Below are 21,179 nucleotides of genomic sequence, written 5' to 3'. Positions count from 1 at the left end.
TGCTTCTAAAAGCCTACACAGCAAGTGACTGCTATGTGATTTACATGTCACTGTTCCCATGGTAGCAAAAGGATGTAGAAAATAGATCAGCAGACCAAATGCAGATGTTTAATTTAGACTGGGTTGGATACCTCTCTAGGCCCTACTGTTGATTACAGCATCATCCGAACTACAGTGCCTATGGTATGTGCTTTAATACAAATACCTAAATTTTAGAGATCTCATGCTATAAATTAATTTTATTCCAGACATGCAGCTGAGAATCTCTTTGCTACAGAGCATATAATTTATTTGACCTATTTTCACTATTTATTGCAGTTTGCAAAGCTCATGCTCGTGCACATTTCCTGAGTTACTTCAAATATGCAATTAAAAGTTACATTCTCAGCTGGAACAAGAATGAGTGGAAGGAGCTTCCTGTACCATGCACTTGGGTTATAGGCATCTCCAGGAAATGTCTCTCTGCCTTTCACATTCAGACCTAAGCACAACATTAGTGCTCTACAGATATTTAGCTTCAAAATCATGGTTCAAATCAGGGCATGCATTTCTAGAAAATGATAGACCAAATACTATCTTTCTTACCTGACTCAGACAGTATTTCACTGGTTTCATGAGAAGCAAAAATAATGTAAGGAGGAAATCAGTGCCCACCTTGAGAAACCTAATGGAGTGACATTACTGCAATACTACTAAAATGCCAGAGGAGTGGCCTTTCCATTCAGTTTCTCTATGGATTTGTTTCCTTGCAATCTTTAGTAGGCTTCCATTTCTGGAAATACGAAAGATGGCACTGCTTAGCAAATCAAATATCTAGCTTCAGTAGTACAGAGCTACCATCCACATATGTGTTAGATTTTCTGCTCTAAAATTAACACAAAATAGAAAAACAAGTGCTTCATGGGCAAAACATCCCTTTCACTAGCCTTTTCCTCTCAGGAATCTGGAAGGTTCTCCAGTTTTATGAGAGTGATTGAGAGAACATGAAGTCTGATCAGCTGCATAACCAAATGAAAAATTTCACACCTGTTTCCCCCAAAAACATTCTCAGTTCTGGGTCATTCAAACGTCTCTTGCTAACTGGGGCAAATGATGAAATCTCTTCCATCAATGCCTAGCCTGTGTTCTGTCAAGAAGGGCTTCTAATTACATAGCTGTCCAGTATGGTGACAGTGACCAGACAGACTCAAGAAACTGTCTTCTCTCCTCAAGGCCATATCCCTTCAGAGATGTCAAAGACCAGCATAATTGAGAGAACCCTCATACTGATAACAGAAGAAGGGCATTCCTTCTTCATTTTGCACACTGATGCCTTTACAGACCAGACACCTGGCAGGCAGATGCCTGTGGTTTTATTGCCCGTAAAAGAAAATTACAAGATAATGTTGAATTCACTGGTTTTGCTTATTGTTGCTTGGAAAAGTTTAACGAATGCAGGAAAATTAACTTGAATGACTTTCTGGCTTCATTAGCGTATTGTCCAGTTTCATGATTAATATTAATACTGCATTACTGAAGTTCAGAGTGGAGAGTATGAAAAGGTTATTCCCTGAGAGGGTGGTCAATCAGCAACAGGCTCTCCAGGAAAGTGGTCAGGGCACCAAACCTGTCCAAGCTCAGAAAGTATCTGGACAATGCTCTAAGTTATATGGTTTAATTAGGGAGTCCCATGAGGAGCAGGGAGTTGGATTTAGTGATCCCTATGGGTCCCTTCCAACTTGAGTGATTCTAGTAATGGTGTACGATAAAACTTTTCAATGCTAGAAAACAGCAGAAATTAGTTTGGCTTCATCATACTGGTTCAGCCTCCCACAAATTTATAAATTAATGGCTACCCAGAAAACTTTTCCCATGGACTCCTTGGCTTGCTCTGTGATTAAGATGGAGAAGCCCAGCTAACGAGTAAATATTTTGGTTTTCCTTCACTGCTCCCTGTTTAGCTTCAGGCTTCAATTTCAGTGTGCTGTTCTGAAGGGAGAGAAAATTGTTTCTTTATGTGTTTCCCTATGGTGGTCAGCTCTCTAAACTCAATTTTCACACTGTTCCAGGAGGCTGAAGGGTTGGTGCTGTCTTATCTTACAAACCGGGAACAGCAGTGCAACTCAGAGCTTACAGAAACTGCAGATACCACTTCTTGCTGATGTTAGGTCATGCTTTTGATGAGCAATGCTTCTCTATGACTATACAGCCCATTTGATAAACTCAGCTTACTGCATGAGCTTCATAGCGGTTCCTAGTTTGCAAAGAAAACATCACCAAAAGGGTTGGCTGTTTCCCTTCCAACAAGACAGTGTGAAGCTTTATCTGGAAAACTTTCTTTCTGAAACATTTTGGAGTGTCACATATTCTTAGTCAATCAGATAAATGGTCAGATAACTAGTCAAATAACTTTATTATTACTTCATCACAAATGTTGACCTGGTTATGAGAAATATGAAGCTCAGGCTGGCTCACAGTCTGTTTCTCAAAGTTCTTTATCACGGAAAAGAAAGGTTCCTCATCATTATAACATGAGCAATGAAACACTCACGTTCAAGACATTGAAACTTCCTCAGTCTCATCTTGACTCCCTATTTTCAAATTAGACCCCATATGGGTTTTTTCCCAAGTGAGTCTTGCACAGCTGGTATGGGATGAGTTACTGGCTAGACAGTACAACCTGACCATTCTCTCCCTCACTTATGTCCAACCAAAACCCTCAAATCTTCCTGAGCCTGATCTGGCAGCACATATAATTATATTTGGTTTTTATTTTTCGCAACCTTAGCATCATTCATTTCTTCCCCAAAGGTAGAACGACTCCTCTGAACTGATGTTGGCCTTGGCACCAATTCAGAGTCATCACTTTACTTCCTCAACTTTCTCCTCACTTATCTCTACCCATGACTGGTTGCAAGTTCCTTACCTAAAACATCTCCTTAAGTAATCTCCCCCAGTCCATTAACTGCCCTTCAACACTGGTACTCCAATACCTGGCTTTTATCTACCTGACAACTCTTCTACCATACTATGACTATCAGCAAAAGCAAACATTCATATAAGTACAGGTAATTTGTGTTATTTTGCATTCACTAGTGTTCTCACAGAGAATGTGTGAATTCAACTATTCTAACACTCATTTATGACCTGCTAAGTCTTTGGTTTTCTAAGCACACAACCTACCAGTAGATACCGCATCTGCAGTGTCACTAAAGAGATGCAACAGAACAATACTAAAAATGTGAAAAGGATATGCCAGATGTGGCTCTCAATAGAAAGTGATAATAATTTCTGAACTTAAGGTAATTTATGTATTATGTTGAATACTGCTGACTATCTGTGCCAGAGTTCACATCATACTTTTAAGAACTCTTCTGATTACCTCTTATTTCTTAAGGAACTTTTGATTAAAACCACCAATTAAAGGCATTGAAACTTCATTAAGGAATTATTAAAATAATCTGTATGTTTTTAAAAGGGAAAAAACCTCAAGTTGCTAGAAAATACAATTGCCAGCAGTTTATATTTCTCTTTGCTTAGCTATACTCAAATTAAAGGTCTTTTTTTTTTGTTGTTGTTTAAACTGAAAAAATCCTCCTCACAAATCTTGGGCACTAGCGCATACATTCCAGAACTGATGAGAAAATGTCCTGGAAGTCTTGTGTTGTTGGCAAAAACTCCTGTTTTGAAGATGTTGAAAATTTACTTAACTTGTTCAGATTTTTTCTTGTGAATTCCTGCATCTGTTGTCAGAGCATACACTCTTGTACTGCTTTTCCTTGTGGTTACTAGTTTTCTTGTTCTATGGTGCCTGTCTGTGAACCAGTGCACTTAACACCACAGAGGATCATGAACAGTATCTTCATCCAAGAAGTCTTAAAATAAATTTCCTGAGAAAATATCACAAGAGAGGACTACTTACACTGTCCACCTCATGCTATGCTAAGTCTCAAAAGTTAGGTACTATGCATCTACATACTATCCTCTCTAGCATATAGATTTTATAACTATCCCCACCAGCTATTCAGAAATTCTCTGACCTGCACCAAAGGTAGATGCTTACACTGGGCACTGGGAAAATTTGCTAAATTTGTACTATTTTTTATTCTCATCACAGACCCTGACTTAAAGGCATACTTATTCTTCAGTAATTTCAGTGTGAACTTTTTGTGAGAAGGGATACTTTCCCAAATGAGAATTTAGATGAACATCTGGATGTTTTGTTCCACATAACAGGACAATTATATAGACTTGACCTGCATTTTAAGAACTTCTTACTTTTGGGAGATATCACAAAACATATGTCTGTTCACAGCTGGTAATCTGCTTCCCTACATACATGGCTTGCAAAGCTGGGTAGAACAAACATGTCAGGAGCCTAAAATAAAGACTCATCTCTTTGATGATGTTTGAAATGGCTCCTTCAAATCACTCTTCATGATCTTGGTCTAAGCCCTTCAGTTGTGCTTTCAACAGCTCATGGGTTTCTCTAGGGTTTGGAAAGCAAAATTTTTCTTTTGCTCATACTTATCTCTCCCTGCCTTGCAGTTCTCTAAATGCCTTCACTGAGGCTTCAAGGATACAAAGATCTACCAATTAACTTAACAGCTAGCTCTTGAACATACTAATGTATTTTCTTTCCACAGCAATTGAAGTACAAAAGAATGTGGGTCAGTTATCCACATATGTAGTGCAATTAGGGATGCTTGAGCTTATAAAAGGCTAGGGACTTTTTTCAAATAAAAGGTCTGGCCCTGACTAAGTTTCCTTATGACTGACAACAAGTACATATCTTGGTAATTTTATCTTGGAGGGCCCCTCATGCGCATACAGCTTAGTTGTTCTAATACAAAATTCCACAGATACCACACTTTCCTCTAAAATAGTGCTTTGTAGGATATTTTAAAACTGCAAAAACACTAAGAGAAATTAGTGGTATTACTGACTGGGAACTCACTGGCACTATGCAAGAATTCAAGATCATCTGAAATCACTGAAATGGTGTGTCTGACCTACCTCAAATACTTCATAGAATTTGCTCTGATTATCATCCTCGAAAGCCCTTTAAGCCTCTCTCTTTTCTTCATATAACTAGCAGTCTGATGTCTGCTTTGTGTCTTTGTCAGCAGTACTCTCTGGTAACTGAGCAGACAGTACTTCCTCCATGTTTCTGGGCTGGACCTTGCCAGGCACAGACCTTCCCCAACTCCAGTCCGCAGCAATGCCAAAGGCAACAGGAATTCACTTTTGCTTGGAAATCTCAGTATATCACAAACTGAGCCTGCAGTTTCGGGGGTTTGGTTTTTCTTCTTTTGCTCATCTGTTTCACGAGTTCCAAATGCACAAAGCCTTCAAACAACCACTGCCATCAGTACCTGACTCTCTCAGTACTGCACAACCCAGGGATTAGACGGGGGGAAGACAGGGAGAGTTGTGCACAGTGTCAGGATGCACTGCTTCTGAGGCCAGCTTCTTAGGCAGTGGAGATAGCACTCAGTGGTGGCACCAGGCGTTCTGGAAAGGCCACAGAGTCTCTCATGAACAGTGAGTATATATTGCAAGCTGGGGAAAAAAATCATCCTGTTACTGATAGTAACTCTGAAGATAGACTACAGTCGTTAGCACAGGTAGCTGTAGCTGACAAAGCAGTCATGGGTCTACAAAAATATTTTCATGTGCATTTCAAGAGTTTATCTCAGAGTGAAAATCCCATGAGTTTTGTTCCACTTTATGGAAATATAGTTTACTTGGCAACTTCAAGCAAGCACCTTGTGGTCAGAAGCTCTTCTGTGTACAGCTCTCCACTTGCCAAAGCAAAGTGGATGACAGAATCACTCAAAAGGAGGAAAAATATGTTCATGATGGAAAGAAATTAAGATGGCTTTACTCTTTTAACGTAACAGCTCTGGATCTCAAGCTTCAAACATTTATTCTCTTCTAAGTAATTTCCAAACAGAGGTGGAATGCAAGTAACAATGTGAATAACATGAAGGTCAAGTCAATGATAAACCAGCATCAACAGCAACTATAATGTGAAAATCGCTGTTAATCATTACCTCATTGAAAAAATATTACAGAGAGCGAGTTATAGACTCAATACAGACTTGCTCATCAAGATCTTGTAATGAAACTAGCATTTATCTAACCTCTTGAATGCAATGATTAAAGAATATTGGATATCACATCAAATTATCAAATGGAATAAAAGTATATTTTGTGTGAACCATAAAGGTCTGCTTTAAGATGTCACAGGGACTGAAGGTCTTCCTTTATTTTCAACACATAGATATTCCCCTAAAAAGCCACATCAAGAAATATGAATGTCACACACTATAAATTCTGTGAACTGCCATTTCACCAATTGACCCTCATCATCCCAATGCATAACGAGTAAGCAAAACTACATACCTGAGTATGCTGACATTCACACAGCCAAATCTGTATATGAAGATTGGGGGCAGTGGGGCATCTGGATCTGTATATTAATAATAAATTGATCCTTTGATTCATTAGCAGAAAATAAACTTGAAAGGGGGTTGGGGAACCTCAACAGTTGTTTCATAAAAAGAACTAGAGAGGAAGATGAAGTTTCCTTTGGCATTAGAGAGAAATTTCCTGTACTATTCCATGATCTCAATAGTAAATGCTGTAAGCACATCCCACTCTGAAACCCAGCAAACCCGGCTTGAAACATCTTGGATTTACTCCTTATTTTCAGAAAATTACTATTTCTGTATGATTAATTACAGCCTCTTACCTCTTCTTTCTCATCCCTGGATGGAACCTATTTTATAGACAGCTTACTGATCCTGGCCAACACAGCAAACATTTGAGTAAAAAGGTGAAGACAAAAACTTTTCTATTTCATTGTCCGAGAAAAAGGTTAAAATCTCGGGGTCTGCCTGCCAGAACTCCCACGGCGGCCGGGCACCTTCTTGGTGCACACTCTCCTCCCCTTCCACTCTCGGCCAGCCTGCTGCCAGCACATGGTATCAAATTTCAAGGTGGCTCTCTCTCAAATTTCAAAGCGCTCTTTCTCTCTGGGGGGGGGGTCACTCTCTGGGGCTGCCCAGGACATCTCAGTGGTTCCCCACCCCTCTGTCCTGCAGGGGCCTTCACCCCCTTCTCTGTCCAAGGCTGCGGCCTACCGCAGGCTGAGGCTGCATGGCTTCCCCTCCCCCACCCAGGCTGTGGCTGGGCTGGGGGGACTGGAAGCAAGAGACATGCTCTGAGACTTCTCTGCTTTTTACCCCCTGTGTTCTCAGAGGCGTATCCATGTCTTCAGTGGCCACACCAGGTGCCAATATTAAAATTTGAGCACTAATTGGTTTGACCAAAAAACTCACTTCCTTATCAAATCATGGTCTCCAAGTTCCACATACAAAAACAGAGTAAAATAAAAACTAAGGGGAAAATCAGTTTGACTCCACAGTGATATATTTAAAAAGCAATCATAAGAACTAGTACACAAAGTATCTCTGACACACATTCAGCTAAATTCAGAAGTAATTGAGATTGTACTATTCCCACAAAAAAGGCTTTTCTCTATAAAACTCCAGAAAATTTGTTTGATTAAATGCCTGGTCAGACATAATCTAATTATCTAGAAAACTTAAGACTCAAGAAAAAGAATGTACAGAATTATACACTGTTCCTGTATTCTTCTTCATACCCTGATATGTACATCCAAAATATGTATGCTGTTGCAATCTGTCAAGTGTATTGCATTTGATTACACCTTTAAATAAAGGAAATGTGGATGAACATGTATTTTATTAATCTTCATTATTCCCTCATTATCTGTGCATAGGACTACTATGATAAGCTTAATAACAAGAGTGCATTCTTGTGAGTATGAGTCCATGCTCTTCAAAAACCCAGGGAAGAATCACAGACAAGGAAATCATTGGGAGAAGAAAGGGCTCTGGGCTCTTCATCTCACTTCACATGTAGATATATGTATACATGTATACATCTATCCAACATATGTATTTCACACTATTAAATTGTAGCTGCTTGCACTATTAACACAGATTCTGTTTTTTAATTATTACAGAGAAGTACTCTGGTGGTTTGATCCAGGCTGGATGCCAGGTGCCCACCAAAGACTACATCACTAGTGCCCATCACTACCTTCCTCAACTGGGCAAGGGAGAGAAAATACAACATAAGGTTCATGTGTTGAATAAGGACTGGGAAAGATCACTCATTGATAACCATCACCAGCAAAACAGACTCAACTGTGGGGAAATTACTGAGTGAGGAAGTCAGTTGAATTTATTACAAATCAAAATTGGAGAAGGATAATGAGAAGTAAAACAAATCTTAAAAAAACCTTCTCTCTACCCTTCCCTCTTTGTTGGGCTCAAGCTCCTGCTCTCTCCGAGCAGCACAGGGAGATGGGGAACGGGAGTTATGGTCAGCTCATCACATGCTGTTTCTGTTGTTGTGTCCTATTTCATGTCTTAAGTTTTAGCTTTCATGTTTTCCAGATTCTGTATTGCATTAGTATATAACTCTGAACTTCATATAAAGTGTAAGCAAGTTCTCTTCACAGCTTAGTTAGACAAAACAATCTTTTTCCAGCCCAAGAACCAAAGACACTGTTGCAGCTTCAGGCCCAATAACTATAAACAGCAAATTGAGGAGAACCATCTGGAAGGATGGGACTTCATAACCTGAAGCTGTAATTGAACAATTAACACCAATACGTAAATGAACCAAAACTTTTAAAAGTGTGAAAACATGTGACCTGTCATCCATCTTGGGTGTAGCCATGGCCGGGCTCTTGTATGGCCCAAGGTGTTTCCTTCCAAGGCCTTTTTAATAAATACCTACTTTAATCCTTCAACACTGTATAGCCTCTGTTCTATGTAGCCTCTCAAGGCATCATGCTTAGGGAAAGAAGTCCTTCCCCTGCTACAGGATGGGGTCGCTCCTACAAGAGAATGTTCTCTATGAACTTCTCAAGCATGAGTCCTTCTCATGGGCTACGGTTCTTCACTAACTACTTTAGCATGAGTCCGTTCCACTGTGTGCAGTCCTTCAAACTATCTGCTACAATTGTGAGTCCCCCAAAGGGTCACAAGTCCTGCTCTAGTGTGGGCTCCTTTCTCCATGGGTCTGCAGATCCCTAGCAGGAGACTGCCAAGCATGGATTTCCTATGGGGTCACAGCCATTTGGGCATCCACTTGCTCCAGTGTGCTCCATGGGCTGCAGGGGCACAGCTTCTTCACCATGGGCTGCACCACAGGCTGCACAGAAATCTCAGCTCTGGCATCTAGAGAACTCCTTGTCCTTCCTTCTCCACTCACTTTGGTGTCTGCAGAGTTGCTCCACTCAGATGTTCTCACTCTTCTCTGGCCACAATTACAAAAATAACTTTTTTCCTGCTTAAATATCTTATCGCAGATCTGTTAACCACCATCTCAGATTGCCTTGGCCAGCAGCAGGTCTGTCATGGAGTCGACTGACATTGGACATGGGGGAAGCTTCCAGCAGCTTCTCTGAGAAGCCACTCCTATAGCTCTCCCTGCTACTGTGCAAATCCAGTAGTTATACACATTTTTATTTGACAACAAAAACATATTTTAAAAATATACTGCTCCAAAAATTAAAAACAGGAAACAAAAGGCAGAAATCAAACAAATTAGCCAACATTTTTTTCTAGTGGTACTTGTGAAAGCATGCATAATATATGCCCAGATAGTAGTAAGACGAAGTAGTAAGAAGTAAGACAAACATACAGTAGTAAGACGAACTTCTGTGTGTAAGGCTTCAATTATAATGAATATTGGTATATTCAACTGCAACACAGCTATTGAGTCTCAGTGTTACGATGAAATGCCTAAATTCACAATGAGTTCAGAAAATAAATTCAAGTATCAACAACTACACAAAGTTTGAAAAAGTAAAATAATTAATAACCCTCACAAATAATTTAACACCCCCGCCTTAAACTCACAACTAAACCCAAATACATAACGAGGAAATACAATCAATAAAATCAAGCCTTACCCTACCCTTCTGTTCTTTCCATCCTTCACTGGTAGTAATTTTCAAGTGTAAAGAATACCATTAAGGTAATAACAATGATAATGAGCTCGGCACTGGACATTTTCCTGGAATTTATAAATCTTAGCTCAACATAAAATTCCCCAGCAACCAAAGCCAAATCTGAAATCCCAGGAAATGCCTCCTTGAAACACACATAGGTTTGAGGATTTTGATCTTTCTCTTTCAGACTCGTCCAATTACAAACTCAGAGACAGTGCACATCAGGGTATCTTCCCCAAAAACCCTTCTAACATCATGAGTACCTTGAAACCTAGGGACAATGCTGAAATGGAAAGGTATAACCCATTAGCTACTGCACTTGGATATTGAAACAGGCTGATTTAAAATATATTTTCCTTTCTTTAAAATAAAAGCTCAGCAGATCACTTGTAAGGCTTTAAGATGGTGTCATGGTTTGGCGCTGGCCTTTCAAACCACGACAGATGTACCCCACTACTTTATAGAGCAGTTTTTTAGTGCACTCCTCATTTTCCCATGCTAAGTGGAATTCACTGTGTCTGCAGATTGTTATGGCCAGAAGTCAAGTGCAGGATTTTTGGCCTCCTCCCAAGGGTAGGCTGCAAAACTACTACTATCTAGGAATGTGCCTGGCTCGGCATCCCCTGCAGCTTGCCTGGGTGGGGGTGGTCCACAGTGAAGAGGCGGTCTCCTGCTCACCCCCAGAGCCAGCAATGAAGCCAGCTGAAATACTTCTCACTCTTCCTCCCTGCTGTGCTCAACGCCTCTGGTTTTGATGAAATGCCACAGGAAGCTCCCTCTCAAAAAACCCAAAAACCACAAACCAAAACTAGATCTGGGGCCTCCTTCAGATGGGGTTTACCATGCCTACTTCTGCTAACCAGAACACAGATATAAAACCCACTGACAGGAAAGTTTGTGATTTTGTAAGCAGCATTTTGATTTTCAGCTAAAAACATTTCACAACCTTACTCATGTTTTTGACTGTGTAGCTAGTTTTTTTTTAGTCTTTCTACAGCAACACTGTCCGTGACTTCAGAGAGGCTATACCTGAAGTATGCCACACGATCATGTCTTGTGCTTAATAAGACTAAAAAGGGTTTGGGTTTTGTCCTATTAGCTTCACCGGAGAAAACTAAACAACTAGGTGAAAGAGAACAATTGACACTACTTCCAACCACTACAGAAGACCATGACTACAACATTCTAAAGGACTAAGCAATGTAAATAAGTATAAATATATATATGCATGCATATTATCTGCATAATAGACATGTTTATATATACTGTAAAGATATATATATATATATATATATATATATATATATATATATATATATATATTTGTTTACAATTCTATTGGATTTTACACCAGGGGTGTCATTTATCTTCTGACAGCATCACAGATGCCTATTAGAAAAGAGACCAACAGAAACTCCTGCCTAAACAGAACTGACCTTTCATACCAGAAACTCAACAAACTTAAGGCTTCAAATAACAACAAAAATAACCCCCTATTTCTTGCTGTAATGAAAGCCACTGAAAGCTGTGCAAATTAATTTTTATTTAGGTCTTTTGCAAAGATTGTCAAAGTTCTGACAATTTTAAGCCTCATCCTAAGAACAAAGGAGATGAATCCTGTCCCATAGATTTTTCACCTCAAACATTGGCAAGTGTTTGTCTACTGAGTTTAAGAGCAAAACATGATAATGAAGTGAGACACTGTGACAGGAAAGTCACTGGTGATCTTTGGGATCCATAGGGACAGCATAACCTTTAAATAAGCATATCCAAGATAAGTATATTGAGTTCACTATATACTGGGCTCTATCTTCTGTGAAGGGTTTTTACCTTTCTCCCAGTAATGCAGTTTATCAAAATAATAGTCTAGATATGAGTGTCTGGATCTCAACAACAAAGGCAACTAAGTCTCTCTGCCAAAGCCCTCTCCAGTGACTTGGTACTGCTGGCTCCCAGCTCTGTGCAGCTCCTGAAAAGGTGCAGGGAGAAGCAGCTTGGCTGGTGAGCTATGAGCCACTCAGAGACTGAAACGGGGTGAACAGCTACTGCCTGTGGCTCACAAAGCCCTCCTCCACCTCCTTGAAGAAGTCTCCCAAGTTAACTGCTTTGACTCTCATTTTCCCTACCTCACCTGGATGGAAACCAGGACCTCTGCTGATGACAAGACATGGAGAAATGCCACGTTGAATGGTACACCTTTTTCAGTATGATGATCTACACCAGCAGGTGGGTCAGGATTCACTGTGAATGGTCTTTGCTATAGCACAGACTGTCTTCTAAACCCTTAAAAAAAGTACATCTCGCGTGACTGTATTCATCCACACAGCTGTTCTTCCTTTAGAAAATCATTCCCCTGGCAAACCTGTGAGAAGGGCAGAACTAGGCAATCACATAAAGCCTCCCTTAATAATTTGAGCCACACAAAGCATCACAGGATCTTCCTCAAAACCACTATATATATATATGATCATAGATTCATCACAGTTGGAAAAGACACCCAAGATAAACAGTCATATTAAAAATTATTATGAGCTACTTCCAGGACAAACACTTTCCACACTGTGTAACCCAAAGCACAGCCCCACAGAGAACCAAGGTCAAGTGCCACTTTCCCATAAACACCTAATGAGGAAGGGGGGCTTTAAAAGAGCGCTGAACCAAAAGGGAGAATTACCTCATAATCTGTATCTCTAACTGGGAATTCTTGTCAATTATGCTAATTAGCTAAACTTGTAAAACTGTACTCACTTTATGTCATGGGTGTATCTTCAGCACATTTTGGTATCTTGTGCACTTGAGGGGATCCTTTAAAAAGTTAGGGGCATTTTATCCTCTAACCATGATTTTAGGGCTCAGAAAAAGTCATCAACCCAAAGGAGCAGCAAATGCTAGAAAAACAGAGGTAATGAATACCCAGGACCTAAATTTTCTTCCAGTGGCCCAGAAGGGAGCACGTATCTTTGTTTTTTGTGTCCTATCTTCTCCATGCCAAACTTAAGACTCTGGGACTAAGTTTGATCAATGTGGGAATCTGGTGCGAGAGAATTCCAATTTGGAAAAAGTTAAACTCTGCCTTCAACTGCAGCCTTCCTGGGCAATCCTAGTCAAGAGATGCCAGCAAGAGCTCTGGGAGTGAGGAAGAAGAGTGAGTTCTTATCCAAACTGCATAACCTCCCTGGTAACAGAGAGAGTATTGCATTATTCATCAGAAGTAAAACCCCAGAACCCATAAGCAGCATGACTATGGTTATCAGCAATATTCATAATCCACATCAGTGTTTCAGGTACATACTCACAAAGGAATCATGGGCAACTACTGCATCCAAAGAAACCATAACCTCACTGTAAACCCTGCCCTGGTCTGGCCCTGCCAACTTCACTCACCTGTTGCTTGGCAAAAGCTGTGGTGAGAAGCAGCAGGAATAGGATAGCTATTCCTGTATTACACACAGCAGCAGGAATAGGATAGCTATTCCTGTGTTACACACAGCTGGCTTTGGATACTGGAAGGCTGTCTGAAATGTAGAAACAATCTACTTCAGGAAATGACGTTCAGCAATGGAATCTCCTGACCTACTCTCTCTCTCAAAACCAATGCTGGGTTAGCTGAGAGATTCCTATCAGCCCTTGCAGAACAGGGAGAGATTAATGCTATACATTATCACTCTTTTACTGTTACTGTGGTAAATATGCTGGGTTTATACTATTGCTATAAAATCTCACGCCATAGCTGAGCTCATTTAATAGAGAGATGGCTCTGCCCTACACATTTACTGCCACTGCCAGCAAGCTTACAATGCTGTTTCTGCAACCGTACTGAAAATACCCCTCTGCACTAAGCAGCAGCTAACAATGGTTAGCAAAGTGCCTATTGCTGAATACATCTTCAGCAAAACAACACAAGCCAGGAGGTAATTCCAGCAGAAGTAAAATGGTGCAGAAATTAGTAGCAATAGCTTTGTATTCTTTTTCCAGACTCAGCACACTGCAACACTGCAGGAAAGTTGTATCAGCTCTGTTAAGTGGACTTTTTGGACTCTGAAATAGAATGCTTTCCTAAAGCTGAATTAAAATTAAGGAAGAATAAATTTTCAGATGAAAAAAAGTATTTTAAAATCTACTCTACAGAGAAGAGGGGACCAAGATTTCTTTGCCAGCACAGTAAAGAAAAAATCTAAGCACACAGGTGAAGTGTCTTTCATGCTTTCTATCTTTTTTTTTAAAGAACACATATTTCAAAAGTAACACCTTTCTCAGTGGACACATTTTGAAATTTACTGCAGCACTGTACTCTATGCACCTGTAAAAAAACCCTATCTCATAGAGTGAGGTCTTGAAATGTTGCACAGGAATTGCACAGGACCACAGAGGAATGAGAAGTCAGCCCATGCCACATACTGTGCCTCTTTAGAGAAGAGCTGTCTGTCAGGAGCAATGTAAAGAAAAGGCTGGGTCTCATCCATGAAATGGAGAGGACTGGCTGCAGCATAATAGGAAAAAATCACATAGTTGAATAGATGAAGTCTCCTAAATATCAATCAGCAAATGCTTTTCCAACTTGCAGAGATACAGCAAAGCCTGAAATATCAGGTTGGAAGGGACTTCAAAGACCATCTGGTCCAACCTTTCTAGGGAAAAGCACAGTCTAACAAGCACCCTGTCCAGCTCAATCTTAAAGTGTCCAGGACTGGGGAATCCACCACTTCCCTGGTGAAATTATTCCACTGGCCAACTGATCTTTAGGTGGTGTGTCTATTTACAAAGTCTCATGAAATCTCAATCTTCAGGAAGGGAAGAGGGGCTAGCTCACTCAGACTCTTCAGGGAACAGCACCATCACCATTCCTGAACTAGGCCAGCCCATTGCTTTTCAAGCACAAGATGTGGCATTTTGTCTCAGGAACTCTGTTGAAAAATAGCAGCAATAAACTTTTGCACTGTCAGGTCTCATTGTAACCAATCCATAGAAAGAAACAAAACTGCACTGGAATCTCTACAAATGTCCTCAGTGGAATCATAGGAAAAACACACAGGGAACTTACAACATCTTGAACAGACTCCAGAGACAGGTTAAAAAAGCCTACTACATGGTCATCATTCTCAGAGTCACCTTGCAGAGAAATAATCAAGCAACCACATGAAAGATCTCATTCAATTTTACTTCAGCACTATTCATTAAAAGGCAGATGATACTCAATGCTTCCTACCACACAAAGCTCTTTTGATTCCAAAATGGCTCCACTAAGAAAAAACTCTAGGTGCTCTCTGTCACCGTGAGATTTTCTGAAAAATCCCTCAGAAAAGAAATGTAAACAATAACTATCTGCTGCTGTGGAATGTGGCAGGTGCATCTTGGATTGGTCTCATGTGAATTGTTTTTTTTTAATGACCAGTCACAGCCAGCTGTGTCGAGGCTCTGAGCAGTCACGAGTTTTTGTTATTCATTCTTCTTCATTCCTTTCTAGCTTTCTCATGTATCCTTTCTCTATTTCTTTTAGTATAGTTTTAGTATAGCATTTTTAATATAATAATATAATAAATCAGCCTTCTGAAACATGGAGTCAAAATTCTCATCTCTTCCCTCTACCTGGGACCTGAAAACAGTGCCACAGCTGTCTTTTTTTATTCTGGCCTAATGTTCTGGATTTTTGCTAGGACAATATTCAACAAAGAACAAAATCTGCATAAATGTCAAAGGATGGGAGTAGGTTGTGAGACATGGAAACTGATATTTCACCCAAAAAAACCCACATTGTCAAAGAGCTTAGGGAAAATATAACACTATAATTGAGGCTATGAGGTCATTAACCAGTTTCTCACCTGAAAAAATTATGAGGCCAATGATATATTATTTTGACCAAAAGCAAAAGCTGAATGAGACAAAATAGCCTAACATAATCCTTTAACTTGGTTTTCCAAAACTGTTACTGAAATAATGAAATAAATATCAGAAAAAAAACCTTCAAACCCTATGAAATTAATCATAAGAGCATCAGAACAGCAGGAATAATAGCAGACTATACTTCAGTGCTGTTTGCAAGACCTGAGGAAGATGTATGCAGTACTTTTTTTAAAGAAATACTAGTTTCTCTTAGAAGAAAATACACTGAGTAGGGAGATAATACTGGAATGTTAGCTGCTTCCAGAAACTGCTCCTTCTGTGCAGCACTCAGCACAGATGTTTTCAAGTCTTCTACAGACCTAAGCTGAAGGGAAAATATCACCGGAAACAACACATCAGCTTCTTTCCTCACAGTGTTGGCCAAGGAAAATGATGAAGGTAATTGGTGTTCCAATTACTTGGTATGTGTAAAATATGCAAAAAAGAAAAAGGATAACAACAATCTTTAAAAAGAACAGGCATCAAGCTTTGCTTCTTTTCTAGTGGAAAGGAATGGAAACCCTCCCACTGACGTCAATGAGAACTGGGCCAGACCCTGAAAGTCTTCCCATAAACCTTTCACTATGGAGAAGTTGTACGTTGGCATAGGCATTTCTAATTTATCCCTGCCTTTTCCCTCCCAATAAATTGCACACTTGCAGCACGTAATGCCTGAAAATAAAGTTTATAATAAAAAGACAACTCACTGAGGCTTGCAACTGTTCAGTCAAAACTGAACACTAAGAGAATTAACATGCATAAAAAAATTATGGTTTTTTACTATGCATTGAGGTAATTTAAGAGGTTTATAATAATTTAAACCTATCATAAAACATGACAAACAATGGCAAAATTTAATTGGTTCAGTGGACCAAGTTAATCTTGAACTTTGCAATAGTTGTATTACTGTTATTAATATTGCTCTTATGGCTTGCAAAGCAAAGCTCCAGAGGAGAGACAAACAATGGTGAAAAGCAGGAACAGAGAATGTCGTCACAATCATAAAGCTCCCATTTTGTGCAATTATTGTCACATCACTCACACCCATAAAACTTTCACAGCCATCAGTTTGCAAAAAGCTTGATTCATTACAACACCTTTATTTCTAAATGAACTCCTGCTAATGAAGACATCCAAGTATTTCTATCTAAATGAAAAGAGACTAAAATTCAAAATATTCACCTGACTCCATGTGGATGAAATTAAAAGCACTCTTGACCTCTTGGATCTAGTGATGTGCCCTGGACACAACCCAAAGTTACACCAGGATATGAACAAAGAACAAAGCTTGTATCTCGGTTTCAACAAGGAGAAAGTCTAGAAGCCCAGGTCAAGAGATAACCAGGACTGCTGGGTGCAGTGTTGCACTCAAACAAAAGTTACACTTTGTATTTCAGTACTATTTGGTACCTTATCAGTTTCCAACCTGTCTCCCTCTACCTCTTAATACCTCAAACAAACTGTTTTCCTTTTTCAGTAGTGCACCACAAATAATAGGCATGTGTCTTCTACAGAAATACAGAAGGTGTAATCTATACACTCCCAATCCATAAAATAAAAAAAAAAATCATCTCATAAAGAGCCTGAAAGAAATTAAAGTCTAGCATAACCAAATTCAACTTCCAAATGTCTCAGCAGTGAAGACTAGGCCATCCTCTAGTCCATCCTTAATTTGTAATTAAATTGGCTTAAAGAGACTTGCTTGCAGCACGATTAGCCTTTCTTACCTTTTGCCACATTTTGATGAAGAAGAGCTCTCCAGAAAAATTGAAGAAAACATTGGTGTCATAGGCATCATCACCAGTGTTGGAGATGAAAATGTTAAGTGAGATGTTCCTCACTGCTCCCAGGGCCAGGTAGGCAGTTCTGTCATCAACACTGTAGGCAGAAATAGTTACAATGGTATAACTCTGAGAAACTTTCACCCTCTGATCTTGCTTTCTTCTGCTACAGAAGTGTCACAACTCAACTGAGTTTAAAAGCTCAGCAGTCAGAAGTCCAGGAATGTGCTGCACTGCATGGTGCAGGGGGCCATACTAGGAATGAACAGCTCCTGACTCAGGGTTCTGACATTGTATTTTGGGACTGTAGGAAAACCCTATGATTTCCACATGAAACTATTTCACACGCCCTACTTTGTGTGATATTAAATTAGTTGAAAACTGTAAAGTAATTGTGCAGGGAAAATGCAACAACTGCAAGATATTATGCCTACATTCAAATATACAAGCTATTTCAGTTTGTCTCTCAATAATTCAGACTTATTCCAGCAACTCTGAAAAGTCTTCTTAGAGTTATGCTATGGATAGAAAAAATCTAAACCAGGCTCAAATAAAATCCAGAAACTGATGTAAATGAAAAAATGTGTGGAAATTGCAACAAATTACCACTGAATGTGACTAATCTTTCTTTAGATGTTTATGCTGGACCTACCATGGTGGAGTCATCTTCTGTAAGTGGAATATCAAGGGTAACAGCTATATATCATGAATCAATACACTGTTGCAATATGGCATCACAGATTACATACAAATACAGACATGCACACATAGAAGTAAATACGGATATTCATGCACACAGATTTATTATTTGGTATTTAATCTTTCTAGGCTGTTCAGAAAATGAGTTAACAAGTAGCAATAAAGGCTAAAGATAAATCACAAGAATATACAGTATCAATGCACAGATTTGCAAGCATTAGAAGTAACAGTAAAAAATAATATGAAATATACCAGGTATTCATTTAAAAGTTAGCAAAAACAGACAAATATTAAATTTGGTATGTATCATAACTGGACTCTTGGGCCATTCATACATCCTGAAGAAACAGAGGAAGTGCCACAGAGAAAACACAGAGTAGTTAGTCAGAAATGGACAAAGAACTCCAGGGAACGAGGCAGGGAGATGCTCACAATTATTTCCTCTATAGTACAGCTAGGCCAAAAGTAAGAAGGAACCACTTTTCATTCACTCAATTTCTATAAAGGAACAGCTGTTCCAGTGACATACGCGTTGGCACACACCACACTTCTGCTTATCAGTTCTCTGAAGATGGCTGGTGCGCAGGCCAAGAGCTTTGTTTAAAGGCAGCCTGACCCTCCATTGCTACCAGTCCTCCTCTGACAGCCTTCCTCATGTTACTGCAGCCAGGGCATTTGCATAAAAGTGGAGTTTCTGGAAATGCATTGCTTATAAACTGTTCAGCATCTTCTGCAAATCAAAGCTGTACCAGACGTCCAAAGGCAGAGCCTGCTGAACTCCAACTGCCTGTGTTTATCAAGAAGTTTCAAAATGTGAGTTTCTGGTGATACATACCAAATCAGGGCTAGTGAATGCGAAGTTTGGAAGAATATTATCTAGACTCAGGTTTTAAGCTGATGGCTATGGATTGTGAGTGTAACTTCACCGTGTAATGTAAGCAATATTTGTAGCATATTTGTTTCCTTTATTTATTTCATTTATGATCATCTTCATTTATTATGTCCAAAATTATGGCTTACAGTTCAATGACAGCTTATTATGAGGAAGACAGAAGTATCCAGAAAGTGCGTCTGCTTTCTCACATTTAAAATCAACTGCAGACACTGACCAATCCTATTGATAAATGGACATTTTGCTTTCAAAATATTTGTTTATTCTCATAATCAATTATCAGTGCAAATAAAGATTTGCAAAAGTGTATGTAGTACAGGATTGACTGCAAAACTAACTTGAGTTGTTGCTCCTTATGTACCAAATTAATGGCTCATCTATATGGGAATACTTGAAAGCATTTAACCTTTCAGCACCAATTTTAACACTTACTGTTGACAAACAAACAAATTATGAAGATGCTAAATAATCTGCTGGGATTTTCTAATAATCAAAAGTGCATGCTTGTAAGCAAAAAAAAAAAAAAATTCCAACCATTTAATACTGTGAATTATTTCTCGCAAACTTTATAATCTCACTTCTTGCAATCACTTCAAAACTTAATCAGCATCTGTTATACTCATTAGCAGAATTTGGAAGTATTGCTCCAGTAAGCAAAGGAACATTACAAGCTCTTTATCTTATGTAGAGTTGATATTAAATGCAATGTACACTATAGAATGTTCTCTGAATTGATAGTAGCAGAACTTTGAGACTTAGCATAAAGTCAAGACAATTGAGAATACTCTCCTTCCTAATGAATAACTAAAAATTCTCATAATAAAATCATACTTAAAACTGCCACCACAAAAATAATTCAAAAATTAATACCAGTGGGTTTTGTCACTCCTTTCTAAAGCTACCACTTTGTTGTTCAAATTCTATCATATAAAAATTATCAACAGAGACATTTATCTCAACAGAGAAAGAAAACCCACTTTTAAAAGCACTCTGTAGATGCTCCTATACAAAATTCACATGCTAATAAACTCAAAAAAATCTCAATGATTTTAGGCTGGCAGGCGAGTTCAGTTCACCATCTGCAAGCCTGCCTCTAAGTCCCATAAGATGATGCTTTAAGTCCTATTTTAAAAGAGCAGCTTTCTGAGTCATTGAATTTGTGAACATCTGGAATGCATCAGGTTCACTTGCAGTGAGCTCCCATTTACAGGGGAGCTTCCAAGGCCTGTTGGCTGCTTGAGAGTAATGTCATGAGTGCAGAAGCCTGCTGTGGCGCTGGAACAGCTCTGCTGCCAGCCTGGTGCCATCCTCCTCCAGCACCTGCTGCACATTAAGCACCCTAGCTGCCAAGTCAAAATATGTCAACTAAAGAATTTGTTGTCACCTTTAAGAAACAAGAAAACACCCCTTCATCTCAACAAGGTTTGTCAAACAATTTAGGAAATCCAATCAAGCAATAACTTTTTGTTTATATTTTCATATATGAGAACTACAAAACTGCCAACATTCTCAATATGATCCTTGTAACCTTGCTCACATAAAGGAAGAAAGGCTACAACAAACAAACAAACAAAACCCAAACAAAAAACAAACTAAACAAAAAATCCACAAAAACCAGAACAAAAATCAAAATAAAACCAACCAAGCAAAGAAAAAAGACTCAAAAAGGAAAAAAGAAAAGTAAAGAAAGAAAATAAGTCAGAAAATATCAAGAAATAAATAGTTAATTGGACAGAATACCACCACCTTGTTACATTAGGTAATATACCCAAAAAAATTACCTGAGTTAAAGTTCTGGGCAGACTGTAGATGTATGTATTTATCATATATAAGCAAACATATTTGTGCACACATACATACAGATGCCTGAAGGATGTCACATTATCAATGT

The 21,179-nt window shown here is 39.1% G+C and overlaps 1 protein-coding gene across 3 annotated transcripts in view; it reads right to left on the bottom strand.

Annotated features, from left to right (window-relative positions):
• The window catches only part of ITGA9 (integrin subunit alpha 9), a 237,722-nt gene that overhangs the window by 76,791 nt on the left and 139,752 nt on the right, over positions 1-21,179 (bottom strand). For all 3 annotated transcript variants that reach the window (XM_038123406.1, XM_038123404.1, XM_038123395.1), the window contains exon 18: positions 17,644-17,794. In XM_038123406.1, the coding sequence (XP_037979334.1) occupies positions 17,644-17,794 (151 nt within the window). The remainder of the gene's footprint in view (positions 1-17,643; positions 17,795-21,179) is intronic.

Source organism: Motacilla alba, chromosome 2, assembly GCF_015832195.1.
Source record: "Motacilla alba alba isolate MOTALB_02 chromosome 2, Motacilla_alba_V1.0_pri, whole genome shotgun sequence".
NCBI classification, from domain to species: domain Eukaryota; kingdom Metazoa; phylum Chordata; class Aves; order Passeriformes; family Motacillidae; genus Motacilla; species Motacilla alba.
This window is presented reverse-complemented; position numbering and strand designations above follow the sequence as displayed.